Source organism: Nothoprocta perdicaria, unplaced genomic scaffold, assembly GCF_003342845.1.
Source record: "Nothoprocta perdicaria isolate Ctin4 unplaced genomic scaffold, notPer1 scaffold_264, whole genome shotgun sequence".
Taxonomy (NCBI): domain Eukaryota; kingdom Metazoa; phylum Chordata; class Aves; order Tinamiformes; family Tinamidae; genus Nothoprocta; species Nothoprocta perdicaria.
This window is the reverse complement of record NW_020455493.1, coordinates 847,169-871,570: the sequence shown is the minus strand read 5'-3', so window position 1 is coordinate 871,570 and position 24,402 is coordinate 847,169. Positions and strand designations below refer to the sequence as shown.

The following is a 24,402-nucleotide window of genomic DNA, read 5'->3' as shown; positions in this document are numbered from 1 at the left end:
TTTTTTTTTTTTTTTTTAACAAAAAAGATGTTTTCTCTGTAAAAGGTTATGGTTGCGAAAGCATCAATGAAGCAAGCAAGTGTTCAACAACTGTAATTCTTAGGATATTAAACAGGTAGTTCACCTATTCTCCTGTGCTGTTTTCCTGTCTGCTTTTTTTTTTCCTGAAGTTGATTGCATTACCTCATTTCTAAAATTACTGTAAATCTGCTAAAAGCATGAGGACCACGTGCCTTCTAAATAAATAAATAAAATGCTGGTTAGAAATTCTTTAAACTTTGGCTGCGTTTGCAGCAGGAAAAGCGCGTGCGAATCTCGGCATCCAAAGCGGCACCCATGCACACTGATGGTGTCATCGCATGAGGAAGGCAGCAAGTGTGTGCAGGGGAAGAGGGAAAAAATAAAGCAGGCAAAGGACGACTGCGAAGCCATATGCTCTTCCAGAGCCATATTTAGATTAAAAGAGTGGTGAGCTCACCCGGTCTTGTCGTCTTCATTGGCTGCTCCATATTTCCTATAAAAGAGGCTGCTCCATGTTTCGCATTAAGAAGAGGATATATGTGGATGGACTCAGCAGCTGCTGTGTTTTGATAGTAGTGGCCTTCTTGACACAGATGTTACATGAGAAGATCAAAAACCCCTCTTAACAGTCTGCACATATTACGGAGGCCATGCAATAGGTACATTAATACCCAAGACAAACACAGCCGCCTAAAAAATTTGCTCCAACAGAGGGGCATGTTCAGAGGTTGACTTCCTACAGTAGACTAAGAGGTATCACTGTATGAGAAAGGACGATCATAGGCAATAAGTAGAAAGAAGTAGTAGTGTCAGGACAAAAATATGAGTCCAAGATACTGAGTGAAAGAAAACCAAAACAGAGCTACCAGTAAAATGCAGTCGAACTAAAGCAGTGAAATGAGTGATAAATAGTAAAAAGTTGCACTCATCTGCACCAGAGAATAACTGTGCTGTTGTCATTTCTTACAGATGAGATTCTATACAATGCTTTTGTTTGTCATAAAGAAAATCAATAAGGAACACAGCTTTTCAAAACAATGTAAAGGGAAGATAAGTCAACATAGAAATGGAATGACTTCCATCTGAACAACTGAAAAAGACAAATGTGACTAAAATAAAAAGGATAATAGGATATTTGAGAAAGGTTAATATTATCTACTTAATCTTTAAAAAATATGTGAATAAAATGACTCTCAAATGCAAAAGGGAATACATCTAATATGATTTGAAAGAAGAATATTACTTTTTTACATGTGTAATTCATTTAAGAGCTGATTGTGAATGTGTGTTTCACATCAGATTTTCAGTACGTCAGCTGTTTGTACGCCTATTAACAGCTGCAGATACGTCAACTAAAATAAGAGGGCAAAGGCTCTTGATCCCCATGTTTCAGAGCATATTAGCATTATTCAGCACACTGAGGGTGGGAGGAGATGCCCACAAAAGAGCAGAAGAGGTGGAGAACATTACATAACACGTCCTCCAAGCAAGGAAACGCTGAGCCTTCTGCCAAGTGAGAGAGAAAGAGGAGCCAGAAAAGAAGAACTGAAACACAAAGAAGAAAAATTTAAGCAGGAAAGGATATTCTGCTTCATAGCAGCAGTAGTGTAGGTGGTTGGGAGAAAGAAAAGAGATGCTGTAAACAGGAAAAAATAGTTTGTGATTAAGACAGTGAACCAGCACTGATAGGGTTTATGTTCAAGCACAACATTGCTTCATGCCCCTTGAACAACCTTGAGCGAGTGACCTAAAAGTGGGCTAAAAAGTGGGCAAAACCCAGCCCAAAGGTGCCGCCTGCCTCACATACAGGGGGGCATCTCGAGTGGCACGAGCTGCCTAGGCTTAGGCACAGCTCCCTTCATCTCTCTCCTCCTTGTTCTCCACGTAAAACCACAACAGTAGCGTTTGCTCTTGCTTTCTCACTTGCAATTTTGCCTTTCCTATTAGAACTCGTGAGGTTTCCCTGGCAGAATCAGGCCGTATTTTTAGAGTCTTGCTCTTGGCTGAGCTACCCAGGCATTGAAACACCACAAATAGCAAGGAACAATGATACGGTTAAAAATAACACCAAGGTAATAAGGCTGTGAAACGAGTGTCATTTTGAGTGGGCACGGGAGCAGGCCGGGGAAGCCCAGCCCTGCAGGGAACACAGGTTGCCTCCTCTTTCTTCCTCTTCGTTCTGCCCCACACACGCTGGCTCCCTGGACGCTTCTCTGCTGTAGATCAGCCCATGAGCACAGCGGCAGAAGAGCCCGATTGCAGTTTTATTCCATTGCTATACTTCCTGTTAGCTCTAAGGAAAAGAATACAATGCAGCTTAAAAATACTAAGAGAAGAGCAAAAGAAAAAATATCACTTGCCAATGTAATGAATTTTTTAAAAAATATTAAAGAAAGAGACAGTAGAATACTTAAATAATAGTAGAGAGATTATTATTATATTTACTAAAGAGCATGTGTAAGCTGTTTCAAAAATAAAGTTCAGGCTGATGTGAGATCACCTGTAAATAAATTTACTACATTTTGACTATAAGCAAATGCTTCTGTTTCGTTTGAAAAGCATTTCACATGTTTCAAGTAACATGAAACGTGCTTCTGAATAATATGCCCATCTCTTAAACATTCATGTTCAACTCCACAACACTAAAAATAAGAGCAGATGGTTAATAGCAATGCTAAGGATTGTTTATTATTCTGTTATTCATAGCACGTGACTGCATCTTGTTATGAACACACACACTCATCCTGCAATGGAAACTTTTGCAGCTACGTCAACCAATTAAAATCTCCTCTATACAGAAACCTGTTGTCTAATGGAAGGCATTATTTTTACATTGCTCTCTTGCATTTCTGAGTAGACGAGTGCACATTCCTACCCGACCCGGCGCTGCTCCACAGTGGCAGATGTCTGAACAGCAAACGCTTTCTACCCTTGCACCGAGCGCCATCTCTCCCTAGGAGCTTCATGTCAGTACCAGGGCAGCCCCTCTCCATGGCTTTGGCCCTGGGGCTCAGCACTGCCCAGCTAAGGCTTGTCCTGCCCCTGTGGTGGCTGGGCACAGGGCGCTTGTCCAGGCCTCCCTCGTCCTCCTTCGCACCAGGATTGCTGACACCTGGGGCGCTGGGTGGTCTCTGTGGGCCGGGCCTGGGCTTGCTGAGCCCCACGGTCCCCACTGACACTGGTGCCCCATGTGAATTCTCTTCAGCTCCCTTTTTCCCTTCCGCATCAACCAGGGAGGCTCATCATTCTCACAAGAGCCTTAAGAAAAATGAAAAAAAAAAAAAAGCATCCACTAATTATTTTATCAGGCTTTCAGATCCTTACATGGGTCATGACATAAAAGCTTCAACTTTTAATATAATTTCATTCTTGGAATATTATCATACCTTTCATAATTATTCATGCCTTATCTGCCAGTATGACATTTTTCTTCAGAGCAGCTGATTCATTTTGAATACACTTAAAACTACCTATAATTATTTTTTCTCCACCATAAAATGCTTCCTGTGAAATATATTTCTCCCTCTGCACTTTAATTGTTTTGAAGTATTTTCTAAAGAAGTTTCCTTATATCAGTAGTTGGAGGGGAGGGAGCCTTAACAGGGTTTCCAGACTGAGGTAATCATTGTTTAAAAATAAATTTAGTTCCTTAGTTTATTTTAAATCAGCTGTCACAGATTGTAGAGGGCAGCATCACTGAGTTCAGTTTATTGAAACAGAAATGACAGAACATCAATTAGCTTTTCCACTACGTGTCATATGAAAGAAAGCAATTGTGCAAGGCCAAAGAGAACTTATTTTAGTATCAGCTGTACAGCTAATTCGTAATCTGTTTGCAAAGAAAAGAAAAATAAATCTTATGTGCAGGTAGCAGACATATGTATTTTCCTCATATTTTCTTGCCCGTAAGATTCAGAATGACTGTCATATGCAGTGCGGGCAACCTCACATCTTAAAAAGTGGTGGTGAGACATTCAAAATAATGCAACACTAATCCACTGCTTTTTAGTCCATTCTCTAAATCTCCAGTGTATGTCTGACAACTCAAAAAGCTGCAAACTCTCCAACGTTTGCAGCATGCCAGTGATGAAATCTGCCTTTTGCTACTGAGACTCTTTCTGAGGGGTGCGACCATGATCTGGGCCTCCCTATGGTCAGTACCTCTGCACACCCAGAGCAAAAGGCAGAATTTCCCCTCGAGTAGCTGCTGGCAAGCACAAAACGCCACAGTGAGTTTGTGATGGTGGGAGCTGAAGCTCATCACGGTCACATCACAACACCAAAACTCACCAGATCTCCATTAAACAAGAAGGGATATAGTTCTTGATAACCCAAACCACAGAAGGTATCAAAATGCATTATTTGCTGAAGTATGCTCCATTATTCATATGCTGGAAAGAATGGGTAGACATTGAGATTCGAGATATTTGCTCCTGGCTCAGGAAGTGTCGGTCTGGTTGCTCCCCACACCCTAAGCAGTTCTTGACTGCTTCATCTCCAATTCAGCAGTAGAAACTTGGGCCTCTGTCATTTGGGCTAAAGAGCAGGTTTCTGTCCTTGCTGCTGCAGCAGTTATGAACCTTCCTGCGTAGTCCCAGCCACAGAAGCTGCCATAACTACAATGAATCAATGCAGCTTGCAGAACAACTCAATTTCGTAAGCATTTCCTGAGAAATTCTGTGGGATATGGCTTTGCCTCTGCTAGGTCTGGGAGTTCCCGCTCTACCAGAGGCGACTAGAGCAAGTTAACACTTATCTACTGTTACATTACCTACTAAGTAAGAGACCAGGTCCCATGGACAGGAATTTTGCTTCCTAAGAGGTGCTGAAACACTAACATCATTTGGCATAAGAGCGGGAGGTGGAACTGATCACCTCAAGGTTGCTGCTGACTATTTTGCCAATTAATCTTGACCCTTCCACCCAGAAGCTCTCTGAAAAAGAAGGGGGAAAGGGGCTATTTCATGAGAATGCTTGTGTGTGTCCTGCTTCCTGTGATAAATTTATAAAAAAAAGTATATTACAGTCATCCCAGACCATGCTGGATTAGATTAGGAATGTGTTACATCACTCAAGTAAATCTTCTAGTCCTTCAAAAATCCACTGCCCAGCACAACTATTTAGTTTCACAGAGACAGCTACACAAACCAGAAGAAGGCCATGTCCAAGATGCAATAAACGTGCTCTTCCTACAGGGTTTAACAGTTCAGAGAAGCAAAACTGGAGAAGTTCTGGAGAAAATTTTGTGCCTCGCTGCCCCTGGCAGTCCTGCCAGGTGACTGCACCTTGCCAAGTTGAAATTTTAGCTAAGCCTCCTACTTTGGTCTCTTTGGTCTTGTTTTTTTCCATTTGATGGCACTTGCAAAAATGCGAGATAATACTGGTACACAGGCTCCGATGTGAGAAACAGGAAAGGAATGGTTGTTCTTGGTGGGAATTGCTGGCTGTTTAATCTAGGTCTGTGGTCTGAAATCTACAATAAAAAAATACAGGATTTCCCATGTCTTGGTGGTCAGTTCTGGAGATGGGGTTGAGCAGGGAGAGAGTTTATACAGATAAGAAGTAAAGGGGAATTTTTAGAATAGATTCTTCATTTTATGGCACTGTGATACAATGCCAGTGAAGTAGGACAAAGGAAGGAGAGAAAATTAAATCTTGGATGTACCTATTGCTAGTGGAGCTGGAAATTTTACAGACACAAATAGAGAATCCCTCTCCAGAGGGATTCTGCACCGCTCACGCTGCACACAATAATGATCCAGCTGCTGCAAGGCCACACAAGGTGTATCCTCCACTCCTGAACTCTCCTGAATGTGTTTTTTTAAGAGCTGAATCATAGTCCTTTGCTCAGAGGGAGCACATGGATTATATGCAGAGGTATAATGGCTTATATCCATTTCAACAATTTGCATGCTATTATTTTTCCATTTGGAGGTCACTGCTGAAGAAAGCAGCTATTTCCACTCATCTTCTTGCTTCATGAATACTTATGTAGACTCAGTGAATGGACTGTGCAAACACGAAGAAAGAATCTGGTCTTTCACTGCTTTCTCTGAAACTACAAATGAAGAAAGCAAAACGGATGCGGGTGAAGGTGTCTCGTGTCCACTTTGGTGCTCTGATAAAGAGTTTCACCAGCTGTGCCAACGATCTGATCAGAAAAGTTTGTCATGGTGACTTTGATGACTGCGGTGATCTCAGCTTTTAAAATTAGCGTTACCTGTTCAGTGACACCCGGAGCTGGCCTGTGGCAAAAGTTACTGCCCTTCACTGAGCTTTATTCAGGTACTCACAGCACCCCAACTACCCAAAGGGGAAGCGCAGATCCCCTGAAAGCTGGTTCCTTCACCTCTCATTGTTCCCCTTCCCTAAGGAACGCATGCTGGGCATGAGGGCGCTTGTCAGCAGATAGAGCTTGGGGGGCATCCACAAAGTTCCTGTGGTTACTGCAAAGATAAATAGGGCAAACAATGTCAAGAGATATGATCAAGATTCCCTAGTGATGCACAGTGCACTGCCCAACCTGAACCTGAACACCCCAATGGCACAAAATCTCCTTCAGAGATAAACACATGTGCTAAGCACATAGGCGAGCCCTTTGAAACACAGTTGTGGGAAAAGAACAGACTGCAAGTTAGTCCTGCAACCATTTTGGATGTTCCATGACAGCTAAAGAGGCAAAAGGAAACACGAATGGGTAATGCGGGCCAGTTGGGAGGTCCTGGGACAGGAGCGGTTTCAGATCCAGACCTCAACGTGTCCGTGAGGAACTTAAGAAAGGTGCTTAGCTGAAATCTGCACCCTTGGGAGGCCAGATGATCCAGCGGCAGATTCCTGCTGTCACTTTTCCTGAGACACACAGAGAGCATGCAGACAAGCCACGGAAACAAAACCTGTGCGGCATCTGTAAGTCAAGCAGGACATGCAAGAGCATTCAAAATGGCACCAAACACCCATGTGCGTGTGTGCATTCAACTAAGCAGGCCCTGGAATGCTAAACATGAGTGAAACAAAGCTTGATGGCACTTAAATGTTTCTCAGACCCCAAAATCTTGAGAACTAATGTATACCACTTCCATTTGCCTCCTTGCAAAGTTCTTTTCCTCACTGTCTTTAGGCACAGTCTGGGGGTAGTCTGGGGTAGTTGGTGGTAAAGAACAGACAATTGGGAAACACTAAACAGCATGTACAGGTCCTGGACACAACTTCAAAATGATCTTAGAATAAAGCTATTGCTGGTAATGATGCACCATTAGTAAACTTGACCCTTGTTCTGCTGGTGACAAACGCGTCTCTCTGGAACAATTGCTTGAAAAAAGGAGCAATTACCTCCTTCTGTACATTTGATTACTAATTTCTTACCAGAACAATAAAAAGCAAGTCACTTATCTCCCAGTCCTCATATTATAATCTCATCGCTGCTGCCAAAGGGAGTCTGGTTTCCGCACTGTATATTAGATGCACAGCTGTGGTAGGGAGCTACAAATAGCAGCAGAGCGTCTTGATGGGCTGCGCTGCCAAGGGCACAAGGCCCTGCCCAGCAGCAGCTCTGAGGGAGCCCTCTTAAGGAGCACAGAGAAGAGCCCAGGTCAGAAGGTGCAGAATCAACCTGGAAATTTTTTTCTTCTTTTATTTTCTCCCCCAATTTTTCCACGCCAGGAAAGAAAATGGCTTTTGGCTGACATACACACGAAAGGATCAATGCTCTTTCTACTGCTACTTTTAAAGGTGGCGATAGATTATTCTAGGTATGTTGTGCATTAGTGTGGGTAAGAGGCAGCAAAGATCCCCTGCAGCATCTATCGCTGTTTGGTGTTTTGTCTGCTGTGGTAGATGAGAGATGCCGACGAAGCAATCAATCTGTGGTTTGCCTTAGGATTAACTCCACGGATTTTTTTCATTGTCTAAAGAAAGGCTGGATACATGGCATTTATTTAACTGATAAATATTACACACTCAAAGAGAAGAATGAAAGTATTTTTCATCTGTGCGTATTAGAAACTAATTGCTATGCCTTACTGAAGCAGACTGCATGCATATGCACAGGGGCTGTATTTGTTTCCAGGTGAAGTAGGGTAGCCTTTACAAAGCTTACTTGATCTTCTGTGAGCATTTCAAATTCTGCAGGTTTCACAGCCTCCCGTCCCCTCTCAGCTGGGTACTTGGAGCACAGCAGTATTTGAAAGATAAGCCAGGGCATTGGATTTCAATTTTGAACGAAGATATTTCAATATACTAATTTAAATTTCAGCCTCTTATCTATTTTCTTCTCATAAATGCTACACCTGACATCACTGTCTCTTCCAAAATTCATCTACTCTTGTTTATCTGTAATAATCATTCCCAGCTCTCTCTTGATAATATTGCACTGAATCCTTTGGAGAGTGGAGTGAGATGGATAATTTGCTCCAGCGTAAATTGCAATACCCAGTGATTTATATCTTGTTTTGTCTGGGGCATATTCACCTGAATCATGGGAAAATGAGTTTTACCATAATTAATAAAAATGTTCCCCTGAGATGTAGAGCGAGTTTGCAGTGATTGACAGCTACAATATCTGAAGGGCTGTGAGAAGTTCCCGGCTATCCTTAAATAGCAAGCCTAAACTTTACACCATGGGAACTAGTACAGTCAATGAATCCCTTTTTACATATGTACCTCATTTTCTCATTCCCACATACGTTCACTAGCAGCTTTGGTATTAAATGAAAACGATTGTGCAAACATTCTCCTAAGATTGCACAACCTCACTGACCTTTTATCAACTCTGATGTTCCGTTTTGATTAAACATTATGAAAACTGCAGCACAAAAATCTCCAAAGGATTTGAGGGCAGCTATATGAGCAGCTATATATTCATGGGAGCATAGGTTTCAACAAACCTGAGCAGATCGAGGGTCTAAATACTGAGATAGTCTGTCCCTGACAGTGTTCTTTAATGATCTGTCAAAGAAAGTATATATGACTTATTTCCACACTTGTCAAGCCTATTTGGCTAAAAATATCTGTTCAGATATTAGCCACGTGGGTACCTTAATGCACTAGATTTTCTTTCCTAGGTCATTCTAATAAGATTTTGCTCTTCCCACTGTGCTCATCTACACTCCTTTAATCTGATCTTTGATATTTAGTAGAAAAGGCAATCCACAAAGTGAGATTTCTTAGGTAAGTGCTTCAGTATGATTGTCCTCCATTTATTTATTTGATTTCCATTAATACATTGGTTTCCCAAGAGGACATGAGAAAATTCAGTGACACAGAATTTAAATACTGCATTTATTTCTCAAGGCATCTTCACTGTAGGCACCGTATTACTACTGTTACTGCCTTAAATAATAGCAAATAGGGGCAATATTCCAGGTTAATAGCCTGCAATTGCCCTATAGAGAACTCTGCAGTACTAAAATACTGAATACTGCTATCTAAATATCCCAAATATAGCGAATATCCAATGATGGTGAGTATTTGCATGCAGGTGTTAACATAAATCTCAAGTATCAATCCATTTCATTCTACTTGAGTTTATTTGCATCTATTCTGAAAAGCAGATCAGATAAGGAAACAATATGTTGGTTAAGTAATTCTTCCACAGGAGAGAGAGCAGGAATTTCTGAAGGTGACCAGATGGTGATGCTGTTCAAACTGATGGACTACAGGTGGTCTCAACCATCTTGATGGTCTTCACTTTAGATGCTTTTGCACTCACTGTCCCTATAGACTTTGTGAAGACATTTTTATCATCTGTTTGGGGGAAAACAAACCACAAAACCCATCCTTGCTTCAGTAATATTTTCAAATATTTAGCAGAGAGACATGAAAGTTAGAAATTCCTGGCTCATGCTTAAATGAGTGGTTGATTACTGACATGCATGATCAAGTGTTCAAAAGTACGTTATGCTCAGTCCTTGTAGAATGCTGCATACTCTGCCTGCATTTCCTTTCCTGTTAAACCTGATAGCTAGATACATCCGTGTATGCTGCTCAGCTGTCAGGAAGGAACGTTCAGTAAGAACTATATGGAATTAAACAACAACCTTTATGTTACATATGGGACAACCTCCTATATGTAGCTTGCTCCTATTGCTCTATTGGTAGAGTCTTCTCACAGCCCCTGGCTTGTGACTTCACTGTAACAAACAAATGGAGACTTTGCTGAGGAAACTGCAGGGCACGGCCATGCTAGTATAGAGGATGAAGCTGCTAAATGTCTCTTGCTAATCAGAAACGGACTCAGAAACAGTTCAAGAAACTGAACAGAAATTTCAAAATTAACTCCACCACCCATTGGAACTGTCTTAATATGCTCTTGTAGATCTAGCTAAAGGGATTATAGTGTTTTGGCTTTGCATATTTTCCCGTTAGAATGCTTTCTGTGGAAGAAGCTGTGGTTTTGTTGCTTATCCAGGCACTCTGAAATCTGAAGGAACAGCCGTTCTATGTAACAGTGCATCCAGAAACCGTGGTACTGAGATGAAAACATAACACTGTTGGGAATGCGCCAAAGAATAATACTGAATTAAGAAAGAATAAGAGAAAACTGGAAAGAATGGGAGCTATGTTGGCCATGGAGCAGAACTGAGAAATTCTTCACACTTACTCACAAAGGTCCTAAACGAGTCCTTGCCACTGAGAGTCCCTCAGTTATGAATATCAGAGTTGATGTCGATCCCCATGCAAGCACAAGAGCCATGTTGCCACAAGCCTCTCTGCAAGGGTCTGGTTGAGTCTGACAGACATTTTGGCTCCCTGCGTCCCTGCGCTTCTACCCAGCACAAGCAGAGCCTGCTCAGAGCCCAGAATTATCCCTGGGCCCCCAGGAGAGGTAACGCAGCCAGCAGCAGGCCCTGACCTCACCCACCGCACGCTCTCCACTCCACAGTGGGAGAAAGAAGTATAAAATGAGAACAAAGAGGCATTGCACCATTAATTTGCTTGTCTTCAGTTTTTGCTATGTTTTACAGGTTTTACTTGGTTATTTTGTAATGCATTATAGTTTGCAATCCACTGATTTGTCTGCCTTTTCCTTTTTCTTTTCCTCCAGATATTATTTCAAGGCACACAAGCCTATGATTGCTGTCCATTTACAATTATGCCAAAATATTTTGTTAAATTGTCATTATTGTCTTTGGTCAGTATTGGAAGAGTGCAGCTACTATGGGAGTCCGTTGGGTGGCATGTTATGTGCTCACACAAGCAAGCAGAGGGATTAACGTGATATATGGGATTTCATTCAAGTAGATATTAGCATTCTGATTGCTTGAGAAGTTCAGAAATCCTGCAGGGAGTATAAGATATCAGGAGTATCATTTTCCAGGACAAAGCACATACATTTGCAATGGATTATTCATTAAAATCATTGTACCTGGCATAGAAACGAACACATATGGCATAGCTAATTTCCCTTGCCCCAAGATCCTAGTCTAATATTATTTATATGAGTATTTTCTGGTTGTACAAATTAGTCTGCCAATTTCCAGAATTTTCACCATATGGAAAGAGTCACAACTTTACAGATGTTGCACAGAGCATAGATGGCCACACACGAAAAGGGTGCTTGCAACACTTATATCTCAGGTACTTTGGAAATAGTTCCATCTTCTTTAACCTTCACAACCTGTGCTCTACAGTGACCGTGTAGCTGCATAGAGTCTAATTGCATTTGCCATATGTTCCACATTGTAACTGACAGATTTTGCAATCTATGGTAGCAGAGAATAGGAATACAATACAACATATTAATCCACAGGTTTTATCCCACAATATAGACAGGTACTTACACCCTGTTCCTGCAAGAGGAGAACCAAAACAAAGACACAACTTACCCAGGTGTGCATGTGCCTTCCCTCTTCACCGTCTCGGTGGCATTGTCTTTACCACAAGATTTTACATGAAATGTGATGAACTTGCCCCTACAATGTCTCAAACCTGCAGATCCAGAGTGCGTTCTCAGTCTCCTTCAAGGCATCAACCAACAGCCACATCAGGGTGTCCTATCATGTCCCCAGCACAGGTTGAAAACCCCACTCTCCATAGAGGAGCTTTTCTCAGTAGGTTTGATGTGCAGCCCACAGTCTGCAGGTAAATGACCCTTGTCCTCGCTCTATGAACCTCTACTATCACCAGGCTGCTCATTGACTTAGTGCTGCCAAACAGTCAAGCCAGTGTAGTTAGATGAGCTGTTAGTGTGCCCTGGGACATACCAAATTGGCTGGTTAAATTTCAGCAATATTAAAAAATGCCTTTAAAAATTTAGGAAGAAGGGGTGGCATAGCACGTAATGGAAAAGGTAAACATTTCACCAAGTTTTAAGAGGAAAGGAAACAAATACATCTGGAAAGAGAAGCAATAGAACAAATAACTAGACAGACTACTTGGAGGATAATTAGGAGAGAGTAATCAACAACATGGCTTTTTTTGAGAATAGATTATATCAAAATAATCCACTTTCCTTCTGTGATGGGTAACAGACACAGCAGACAAAGGAAGACCAATTGCTATCTACTTCTTGGCTTTAGGAAGCCTTTTGATGCTGCTGTTCAAGACTTTCTCCTTAGCAAATTACAAAGTGTGACGTAGATGCATCTAGAGCTAAAAGACCTAACAGACCTAACTCCTGCTAGAAAAGCCATTCTCAGCAAGAGAGGGATTTCTAATGGTTCACAGTCAAAATCAATGGGTACCATTGGCACCTCGTGATATCCCAGTGATATTCTGCAGCAAGCTACTGCAGATTAGATCCTTGGGAAGTCTTTCCTGGTAAGGATACTAAGCTTCTGGCAAGATGGCAGCACTTCCATTGGTAGTACTTCCATTAACAGAGGTCTTAAAGAACACCATGGATAAGCAGCTGGGCGCCCTAACTTCTCTTAGCATCCATTTTAACGGTTTGGTTTGGTACTCAAAGACTTAGGCAAGTGCATGCCAAAACATCTCAAAGGCTTTTTTAGCTTAATTTCTCATCTGCAAAAGTGACCTGTGACTAAAGACAGTACATAGGAAAACAAGGCATATATAAAGTGCAGTGCAGACTCTTTATATCTATCTCTGCTTCTGTTTCTCAACTTCTATTATCTGATTAAGGCCTGTTTAAGGCTTTCCCAGTTTGGAAATGACAGCTAGAACTCACAGCACCTAATGCATCTATGCGTTTTCCAAGGTTCTTTTTAACCTGTATGTAGTTTTGGAATCACGCCATGCAGAGTTAGTGACATCTGCAGTTTAGTAATGTGCGAAAAGGTATTTCATTTTGTTTCATTTTAAACTTGTTTCCTGCTACTTTTATTGAGGCAATTTCATCCTTATAAGAAACAATAAATAACAGAGTCATGACTTACCTCAGGCAGAGATGCTGGATCTACTGCTATTTATTCTAGATCTCCAAGGAGAAGCAACTCTGCATCATGTTTTTTCAGTCTAGTAAAAAAAAAAGATGAAACCACTAGTAGAAACACTAGTGCACATTTGATGCCAAATGCCATTATATCAGCTAAATCTGTGTGTCATTTTCCAATCTCATTTTTGCATCTCTTACTCTTCTGTCTTGCAAATGAAAGTCTCTCTCTCTCTTTCTGAGTAGCATCCCTATGACATGAACAGTTGGCCTCTAGCCTAGAGTAGCCTCTCTAATGGAGCCATGAGTAACAAGGAGGATCAGTTGCTCATTGTGTCTTGCAGGGTAGGAATTAGGGAATATTGAATGAAATTAGTGGGAAACGGTATGAGAGCAGGCAAAAGGAGGTGTAAGTACTTATGCTGGCAGTGGAAGCTCTTGCCACAGGATTTTGTGGATGTTAAAGCTTTTGCACTCGTTCTAGAGAGGATGAGTCTGTATCGTGGAACAGAAATCCACTGAAGATTAAACAACACACAGGAGTCACATTTGTCTCTGCACATTCCTGACTCATAAACGATTAGAGGCTGCTCTACTAGAAGGTGTCATATGGGCTTGTCCAGTTCTTACACTCTTCCCATAGCAGCTGCTTTTGATCAGTAGCAGAGAGAGGCTATGGGGCTAGATGGATCTTTAATCTGACCCCTCATGGCTGTTCCTGTTTCTGCAGATACATACAAAAGCAAAGAATCAAGCTGTATAAAAATAATCATACTAAATAATCTGGCAAACATAAGCTCATCAGAAAAAAAAATGATAAAGATAAGGCAGTATTTCTATTCAGCTGTAACACACAGAAAAAAAAAGGAATGAAAAAGAAATTCAACTGAGCAAATTAAGTGGAAGTGACATTAAAAACTGCAACTCTTCAGAACAGTTCATTGCAAGTATAGAACATAGTTTCAGTTCAAAAGCAAGTCTTAAGATCAAATATGTACATCATATTTGATGTACATTATGTACATCACTGGCATCATATACATCATTGATTCTTACTAAAGAACAGTTGTAATGTTACTGTAATGTTGATTGGCAGCTTCTCTTGGTGTTTTGGTTTTATGACTTTTCTACCAATAGTTGTCTTACAATGGTTCTGTGCTTGATGAAGAAATTAGGCTGATGAGTGTGTGAATGAATAAGTAAACAGCAAAAGTGGTGTTATTTTTCATTCTAAAATTAACACATTGCTCTTACTCCAGTTTGCAATCTTCCTGAAATAGCGAAACAACCACAAGCAATAATTCACCCCATAATAGCTCATTCCTGTCTCTGTTTCCTCAGAAATACTGTGTGATTGTTTCCTAAACGATTCCAGTGGCTCTGTGAACCCTCGCCTGGAGTGTATTTCACCATACAGATGTTTATGACAGCCAAAGAGCACTTGGAAGAGTGCTCAGAGTTTCCTTTCTAAAATTAATGTTCATGCCCTTTCAAGATTCTCCTCCACAGAGCAAGAACCCACCGGGCCAAAGTGTGGATATCTGCTGCCCGGGGATGCAGCAAGCACCTCTTCCCAAAGCGCCCTCCTGGCCTAGCGTCAGTGGTGGGGTGCAGCATTGCCCTGATGGTGCTTGTGCCCCACAGCCATGCAGTCGCTGGGCGAGCAGAACTGCAGAGCACCCTCACTGCTCAACGCAGCCAGGTGCTGCGCTGCACCTTTAGCTTCAAACAGGCAACATCAAAAGCCCCGGGTTGGTATTAGAATCAGCCCTTCGGTCAAGTGCAGGCCACGCTGGTTATTAATGACATCCTCTTGCGTGAGCCTGAAGGCTCTGGTAACTAGTGAGTTCAGAAACTCCAACTTGAGTATTTAGTATGTTGAGCCTGGAGTTGCCTTCTCTTTTCTGAGTGCATAAAGTGGAAGGAAGCTGGATTTGTGCACCTGAGGAGCTCCATTTCCAGTGCTCCCTGAAGCATGAGCAAGCAGCAGTGCCTTTCTCCCCAAAGAGCACAGGCTATGGGGAAGAGACAGCTCCCCTGTCAAACCTACCTTTCTAGCTGGGGCAGCACTGGGAGGCACCCAGTATTTGGCCAACAGGACTAGAAGACCTTGATGTACTTAGATCTTCATGTTCCTCGGAGGAAGTTTTCAGCCATACCACGAAGCTGTAGACACAAGATGTCATAAGGGAAGCCAACATTCTTTGAACATTCACCTGTCACTGGGCAGTCCCCAAGACTCCTGGCCCTTTCATTTCTTCCATCCTTTAGGCATCATGGTTTTATGGAATGGTGTCTTATTTGTAGAAGTGTTTTCCCTCCACACTTGAACATGGCTGCTCTGAGGGCTGTAAGTCCCGCTTCATCAGATGGCCGCCTGTTAGGCATAACACCCCTGAGTTTCACAGCACCATGTACTTCAGCCTAGAAGCCTGAAATCATTAAAAGGACATTATATTTCTATATGGTTTTGAATCAGTTCTCGCTGTTAATCATCATCTGACTAAAGCAGGACTGCTCATGTCAGAGTTTGCAGGTTCTCTGTTAGGCAGCTCCTGCAACAGTGGCCCTTTGAAGTTTGCTATTGTCAAATACTGTTCCCAGCCAACATGAAATAACTTAGTGAGAAAATGATGGATGGATGCCAGCTGACATAAAGTATCGATGAGCTTTATCCCAGTCTTTGAATCAAGTGTTAATTAGAAAAAGATGTGTAAGATTGGTGACAATGTGGAAAATGCTGTCTGCCAAACTATTCTCTAAACTAATAGAATCTCTACAGAATTAAGGCATGTGCCTTCATTTAAGCTTGTAATTGGCAGTTCACAGGCTTGCTCCAGTTTCCCCCAGTTCTCTCCCCAAAATCCATGTGCTGCAAAATCTTTATTGGCATGTTTTCTGTATTACCAGTTTCAGAAAGGCTCACAAAATGTTAATGTTGTGAACAGCAACATTACCTCATATTACACCAAAGGTACATTTATCAATGCTAGAATAATGTTGTAATGTCAGAATACATCCTAATTTAAATAAAGTCTTTGGTATGTCAAAGTTCAGGAATAAGTTCTTCCCATCAGGTATATTTATATGAAGGGAATTCAATGTAAAAACTACTAATCTGTCCAGACAGCATTTTGCAGAGGCATCAATGACTTAGGTAAGCCTGGTCTGTATTATTAACTCAGCACATATAACTTCTTCCACAAGGGAAGTTCCCTCCCAGTTGTAGCAATACTGGAAATTAACGTGGAAATGAAAATCAAATGCCTTTACCAGATATCTGAGCCTCAACTGAGCAGAATAAGGTAGAAGCTAGGGAGCTTTCCAGGAAAAACAAAAAAAAGTTTCATTTTTCTCCTCTTGTTTTACTCTTCTTAATCATCTCACTGGAGGAGTTCTTGCCATGTAATTGTTTGTTTGCAGAACCTGTTTTATGAAGCCCCTGTACCCCTCAGCCTCTTTGATCAGTAGTTACCTTCCCCATGTCACAGTTCCATAGATTCTGCACTATTCCCTTGAATACAAAAATAAATCAGCTCCTTTGCTAAATTCTTATCCATTTTTTTTAAATCCATGAAAACACGATTAGTTACACAAATATAGACATGAATGTGAGAGTATACACACATGTGTATACATATAACTATATGAATTCATTCTCTGAGACACTTAAGACTAATTTCTAAAAGCTTGAAAGATAATATTAGGACCTTTGTTAGTTGTCCGCAACTTCATCATATAAGATGGATAAGAACAACTGTAGTGATCGTTCAAAATTAGTAAACTATATAGTTATTGCTATACACTTGCTGTATGTCACCCAGGTTAATTCAATAGAAGAGAAGAGTAATGAAAAGAGTTCTGCTAAGCTAAGCAATAAGCAAAACTGCATAATAACTTCCTCTGAACAATTCTTGGAGAGGGGCTCTGTGTTCCTGAAAGGAAAACTGTTATTATTAGATTAAATTCTGTAACTCTCTCTGCTACCTGGCTTTAAATTACTGTCATTTACTGAGAAAATAAAAGCGTATGTGGCTTCTGCAAATTTCCCCCCTACTTTTCCCTATCCAAAGTGAGAAAAACAGTGATTGCATTCAGTCTACCCGCGTGCCCGGATGTGGCATCGTCCCACCAGGAAACAATTTTACACAAGTCAAAACTGATTCTGAAGCTGAGATAATAAAATCCCAAGCACTTTAAGGCAGCTACTCCAACATGAATACAGAAAAGAAAGCAGTGTGATGAATAACTCCATCTGAATGACTGTGATGGATTTGGTCACTCAAAGCCAAAATACAGCTTCTTTGTTGTAAGCAGTGGGATCACTTACAAAGTAGGGTATAATACCACCATAGGGAAAGGGAAACTTGTTATTGTAAGAGGCACGAGACTAAATTAATCTAGTTGAGAAGTTATTCATTATAAATCATTTTCTCGGTTCAACCATTTTTTTTATTAATTTCTTTTGTTAAATCTATTAGAATATTTAGCTGATGACTGCAGCATATAGAGGAAGTAATATGTCTGGTTCTGTTTTTAAAGGGAATTCTTTCCAAAGCTCGATATGCAGATCCTGGAACAGAATGGTTCTGTTTTTCTCTTGAGAAATAGTCTCAATCATTTTTGTCAATAGACATTCTTTTCAGATAGAAACATAATTCACTCTGGCCCTACTAAGTGGTTTCAGAGCCATGCACCCTGGCAGCAGTAATAGTCAGCTTTACCTTCATATGAAATTCACACTTGAGGAGCTGTAAATGATGAATTTCAGATTTCTGTAACCCCTGATGCTCTTTTCAGATCTTGAATAACTCTTGTAAGCTGCAAGGAAAGGTGCTGCTGGACAAAGGAAGATGATAAGAATGAGCCTTGGTGTCATTTATTAAGCTATATATGTGTGTATATATAAATGTAAATATATATATATATATAGGCATTTTATCAACTAATCTGTATGTAGCACCACAGCCTGTTCTGGGCCCTGAATTTAGGACTAACTGAATTTAGTTAGTTTTAACTCTGTCTCTCTGATATTTTAACTCTCTCTTTTTTTATGTACTCACATACACTATATATATAGTTCAGGAATCTTCAAAAAGAATGTCAAGAGGTTAATGTCAATTAAATAAGCTAGAAGGGATCAGGTAGTCCAAGTTCCAGGATAAATAAGACATCAGCAAATAAACCTCAATTTTAATCCTAAACTTTAAAATAACAGCATTTTTCTTCAGTGTGGTATGCACTGATCTTACGGGGGGAAAAAGGCAAATTCTAGCTCTGCATATTCATACAATGTTTTGAACATTTAAACAAGCAGATGTACCTGCTCAACATGAAAATAACACTTTGGAAGCATAACTGCTTTGGGCTTTATACAGTGGCCTTGGGCCCTGTATTTGTTTTTATGGAGAACGCATCAGAAGGAAAGCTCACTGGTCGGTGATATGATCCAGATAAGAACCACGAGCAGGGGAAGCAGAGCGCTCAGCTCCGGCGAGGTGTCGAGAAAACGAGTAAGGGACAAGGCTGGCACAAACAGGTCAAGCACCATTAGGAAACAGAGCCTTTTCCGTGGAGGAACATGCACAGCGTTTACAGGATCCTTGTGCATGCTGGCGCTCCTGCCCTGTGGGTAGTTTTCCTGGTTTAACTGCTGTAATTGCCCTCTCTTGAGTAAAACTTCGATTATGAAAGAAGGGGTGGTGATTTGGGTTCTTCCATTTGCTAATGAAACAGAACAACAGAATCCGAAAGAGAATAAGCATTGGGAATATATGTTTACCTTACACTGCTGTTCAGCAGCATTTTTCCTCATTCTTAATGCAATCCACAGCCTCCAAACTCTACTCAACCGGTCTACTCACCAGCAATTTCTTCACAACTTAGTATTGCTATTTGTTACTGGAGAATGAACAGCTTAGCCTTGTCTCCCCATAGGAACGTGACTGGATCTCAAACACCATACCTAGAAGTTATATTTTCCTCCTTAGGACTCTCTCTTCTAAAGTGTCCCCTGCTCCTGAAGAGACTGGACCCAGCCAGCATTTGCACCTTAACATCCTTATATTGAGCATAAAAAAATGTTGATAGGTTTAGGATTGCCCGATTAATTCTAAATTAAATAACCTCAGAATATTTACTATATTTATTATGGCTTGCTCAAGAGAAGATGAAAATAAACATGACAACGTCCATTGCAGCATGATCGCAGAGAGAATTATACCATATGTTTCAGTTTTAAGGAAATGAGACACAGTGGGATAAGAAAAAAATCCCTCAGCAGTAGGAAGCAGCTGTTGCAGCTATAATGCGGACAATAAAATCAATGGTGTCTGACAAAAAAAATCCTAAGCGTAGGAGTGGAGGATTCTTTGGGGTTTCGATTTCTTTTGTAGGCCTATAAAGTTTATTCTGCACTGGCACATCAGAAACTCCTCTGGAAATATTCCCTCTGAACCTGAAATAAGCAGGGTAGATGCTTCACCTCAGCCCCTTCATAGGGTTCCCTTCCCTTTTACCGTATTCAGTTCTAGCTGTGATGTTACCTGGCAGATCCAGAAAGTGAAGCAACAAATGTGGTGCCTGTTTATACCTGTTTTGGCCTCAACATAGAATGTTTCCTGTAGAAAGTGCAAGGAAAACTACAAGTAAAACCCTCCTGAAAGCCTCAGATTCAAGTATCCCAAACACTGAGGAAGACTGGAGCATGCTCCGCTGCCTAAACCTGTTCCTCATATCTGAGAGCAGCCGAGTTCTCCATACACTACATCTCTAAAGATTATGCAGAGATAGGAAAAGTTTCTTACAGTTTTGCATTCAGCAGGTGAGGCACCAGAACAAGGCACGAGTGCAAATGCTGCGCTTGCCAACCAAAGAAAAGGCCTTCCTATCACTGAAATTATTTTGTGGGATGGATATCTCGGGTTTACCTGGTCACCTGCAGCACTCAAGGGTCAAACAGCAGCAGTGACAAGGGCTGCCAAACTGCCATGTTGCATTTCCTGCTGTGTAATTAGCAGCCGGAGCGGTGGCGATGGCTCATTCACTCTCCTGACTGGAGATAGAAATGAGCAGCAGGACATTCAGCAGCACTGAGCTGAATGGCTCTCGTTCTGTGGGTTTTCCCCTCTACATTTTAGCAGAATGTGGCTCTTTCTATTATTTCTTGGTGTGAGTCCTCTCTGTGTGTAAAGATGTTGCTAATGGCTAATTGTATTCGTACAATTCTAGTGGGGAGTGCATTTCAGCATGAAATACACTGCATATCCTGCATTTATTCTTAATCAGGAAGCATTAGTTTTAAGGAAGTGTGCTGACACATCTCCCTTATTTTTGTGTCTGGAAACATTAAAAAAAATAAATAAAAAGATTGGCAAGAACTCCTTACTGGTCTGCAATTTTAACTCTTTCAGAGCCCAGAGTTAGGGGAAGATGAATCATCTGGAATAAGAAAGGCTTTTTTGTCCTTCATTTTCCACACATGGAGGAATCTGTGGTTGCAGTTTCAGAGCAATATCATTTCTGATTTCAAACACATTTGAAAATGCAGATATCACCAACTTACTCAAAACTCAAAGACTTTTTAGTGTAAGAATTTGTAATCTAAGTCTCCTGGCTAGATTTCCTGATCATAAAAACTTCAGTTCCAGCACTGAAGTTGAGCCGTATCTCTACATGGTTCATCCATCCCTAGAGAGACATACAGGAGCTGAGGAGATCCATACAACTATTTTTTCAAGTCAGGCTTTGTGAATATTTCAAGAGATACTAAATGGGTCAAAGCTCCCAAAATCAAAAAGCCACTGAATCTTAGTGATTTCCCTAGCACGATGCCATCATACACCAGCTTGCATGTAAATGCTAAGAGAAATATATGTCTTGTGAACCTTCTGCGAGCACATCACATATTTACTGGGAGTCTAGAAAAGTATTTTTCTTAATAAAGTGGGCTTGATTGTAACTCAGAGAACAAGGATCTAATTCAAGTTCTGCCGAAGTCATGGGGAATTCTGCTGTGGAATTCTGTGAACTTCACAACAGGCTCTCAGTTAAAACAGAATTAATGAAAGAAAAAAATGAAGATTTTCCTTGGCATGATACAATGGTAGATCTATATGCTTGCTAAATGCCCCCCTCTGCTTTTATTTTTCCTTTTTTTGTTGTTGTTTTGTTACTAAAATATTATAACCGACACTGCCACTTGCAGTTACCAGAATTTACATTTTAGGGCATATTTTTTCTGGTCACCATTCATGTAGATTTCTGTCTACCACATTTGCTTGGTGCCTGGTTGTTCTTGTGGAGGTACAGTCTGCTATGATTATGATCAACAAGCTGTCCTGCTTTTGATTCTCACTATGGATTTCAGCAAGTCCTGCAATATCTCACTTAATACCATTAATTAATCCAGCTAAATCTATTACTAAATTAATCCAGTTAATTAGTATTTATTCATACAGAACTCTAAAAGTGAAGTTGTGTTTAAATAGCCTCTATTTTGGAGTGGAAAATGTGATATCTGATGAGAATATGTGCAAGTCTTCTACTTGGCCTGAATTTCAGTTTTGCAAGCTCATGTGAATAGATTACTGCTGTCAGCTTGAGTCTCACCTCTTAAGGTAAGGGACTGGAGGAAGTATGGAAGCTAGAATTGGTATCTCTTTTCAAGAGATTTTCTCACATAAACTCGAAGAACTATCAAAAGAAGCATGTGTTTAATAATGTTATGTCTTCAAATATTCATTTTGGCCCTAAGAGCACATATGACAATTTTTAGTCAAAGAACCCAAGGAAACTTTGGGTTTTTTTGTTTTTCTAGATGTGGAGCTTTTAGCCATAGGCGCCGATCAACAACACTTCCAAAACAATCAGAGTATTATTTTAATACCAATTAAGTTGGAATGGACAATAGTATTATGTAATAATACTATTACATAAGTTACATAAGTTATTACAAAGTTCCTTTGTACTTAAAGTACTTAAAAGCAAGAGAAAAAATAGCTGGACATGTATAAGTGTGTACAATTGTGTACCCTACATCCATAATAAAAACATTTATTTATTCTTACTGAGCACAAGGAACATTTCAAATGTGAATTAAAATATAGGATCAAAAGTAGTATGCTGAAAAACCTAAACAGTTATACAAATGTTTCTTGGAAAACTTTTACCCTATATAAATGTGCACAGTAGCAGCAAGAAGAGTTTCTAGGAAAATCTCTGTAGATATGCTGATTTTTTGAAGACTCCGTAAAAACAATTTAGAAACAAATGTTTCTTGAAAGGCCTATATGTGTGAAATTTGAATTGCAAACAAAATGACATAGAGAACAGTATTGTTGCAGAATTATGCAGGCAAGTCAAAAAAATATCCTTGATTGGACTGTATTTCAATATGTAACTGATATCAGTAGTGTGTATGTGAATGTATATGCACATAATGTATATTACGCCATTCATGCTGATCCGGAAATACAAATCAATTAGAAAATACCTAGGGATGCAGAAAGGGCAGAGATGAACACGCAGTTTTACAGTCTGGGTGATTGGGCCACATAGTCAGGTGAGGAAACGCAGTTAGGGAAGCAAGACTTTCAGGCCGCCCAAGAAAGACCCCACAGCTTGTTCTGAATTATCCCAATGTTTAGAAAAGAGATGATTCAATTTGAGATGTAGGAAGCTATAAATACTTCCCTTACTTGCTTAGGACAGCAGAGAATCAAAGCCATTGCCTTTTGATTATTTAACAGTATTGTTTCCACTGGATGATTTGTTAGACTTGAATAATACAGAGTCAATATTTTGATTTATTAATAGAATATTGTCATGTGCTTTATTGATAATTATCATGTCTGTATTGACAATTATCAACATTAATAGAATAATAAAGAGACATAATGATACACTGTCATGAACTCTTCTTAAGACATGCATAGTATGGGGGAAGTACATTGACAGCACAAGTGCCTGCACACAGAACAAATCATCGTCCTGATAGTGACTCCTAAAACAAAAGCAAAGCCCAAAATAAGTCATGCTTTGGCTGATAATCATATTAGTATTTATGGGAATTGCTGTGTAAAGTTACACATAGTGTTCCTTGCCAGAGGATCAATTTGATGTTCTGCCCTTAAGGTGCATTGGTTGTCTGAACAGTTTCCTCTTTATAGATTGGTGCAATATGAGACTGCATTTTCAGATATGTCTAGCTGGGCTGCAGTCCAGGATTCACAAATACATTAATTCAGAGAAGGAAATGAGAGAGAGGAGGACGAATGGAGGGGGAAGTACAGACCTGGTAGTCAGCGTCAAACAGACGAAATCACTTGTCTCATAGCTGCTCTGGAGAGAGTATATCATGCAAAAAGTATATCTTAAGAATGGCTCTGAACTACTGCGTTCTGTTTCTAAGTAACCAGGAAGTGTATGTTACTGTGATGTTCATTCAGTGCTTTAAATTCAGTGTTAGAAGCACATTTTTGATTGCATCTATTACCAAACTGGCAGCTGTCAGAATGAACCAGCCCTGGGTGGTTGGGTGAAGCAAGCTTGGGTGAAGGAAGCTCGTTTCCTCTCCCAGTCCTCTTCCTCAAGCTTCAGTTGCATTCACCAATATTTCATTTGGGTTTATCTACTTGGCAAACCTTCCAAGTCTTTTTATCTCTGCGAAGGCAGGATGGTCATGATACTCCCTGTGCACCAGTGCCCTTAGAGCTAGAACAAGAACAATATTATTTCTGACAAATTAATAAGAAGGGGAAATGTGTTGATATATGCAATATATTTCCAGGGAGGGAGATTGTCATGAGTCAGAAGACATCGTTTCTGAGAAGTCCGAGTCAGTGTGAGAGTTGCTCTGAGAGTCATGAGACAAGGACTCTCCCCTGTAGATTACTTGGTGTTGGTGGCATCCGTACTAGCAACCCCTCTTTCCTGCTGTTCTGCCCAGGTGCCGAGTCCCCTTCTGAGCTGCTGGGAAATGAGAGAATGGAAGTGCCAGTTTCTCAGCAACCCTGGGTCCAAAGCAACTTTTATGACCATGGCCCTAGGGT

The 24,402-nt window shown here is 40.6% G+C and overlaps 1 protein-coding gene across 1 annotated transcript in view; it reads right to left on the bottom strand.

The window, feature by feature from the left end:
- The window catches only part of MARCH11 (membrane associated ring-CH-type finger 11), a 31,037-nt gene extending 28,069 nt beyond the window's left edge, over window positions 1-2,968 (bottom strand). Inside the window, exon 1 of the mRNA XM_026040746.1 lies at window positions 2,897-2,968. Coding sequence (XP_025896531.1) covers window positions 2,897-2,968 — 72 coding nt within the window. The remainder of the gene's footprint in view (window positions 1-2,896) is intronic.
- Between the last annotated feature and the right edge of the window lie 21,434 nt (window positions 2,969-24,402).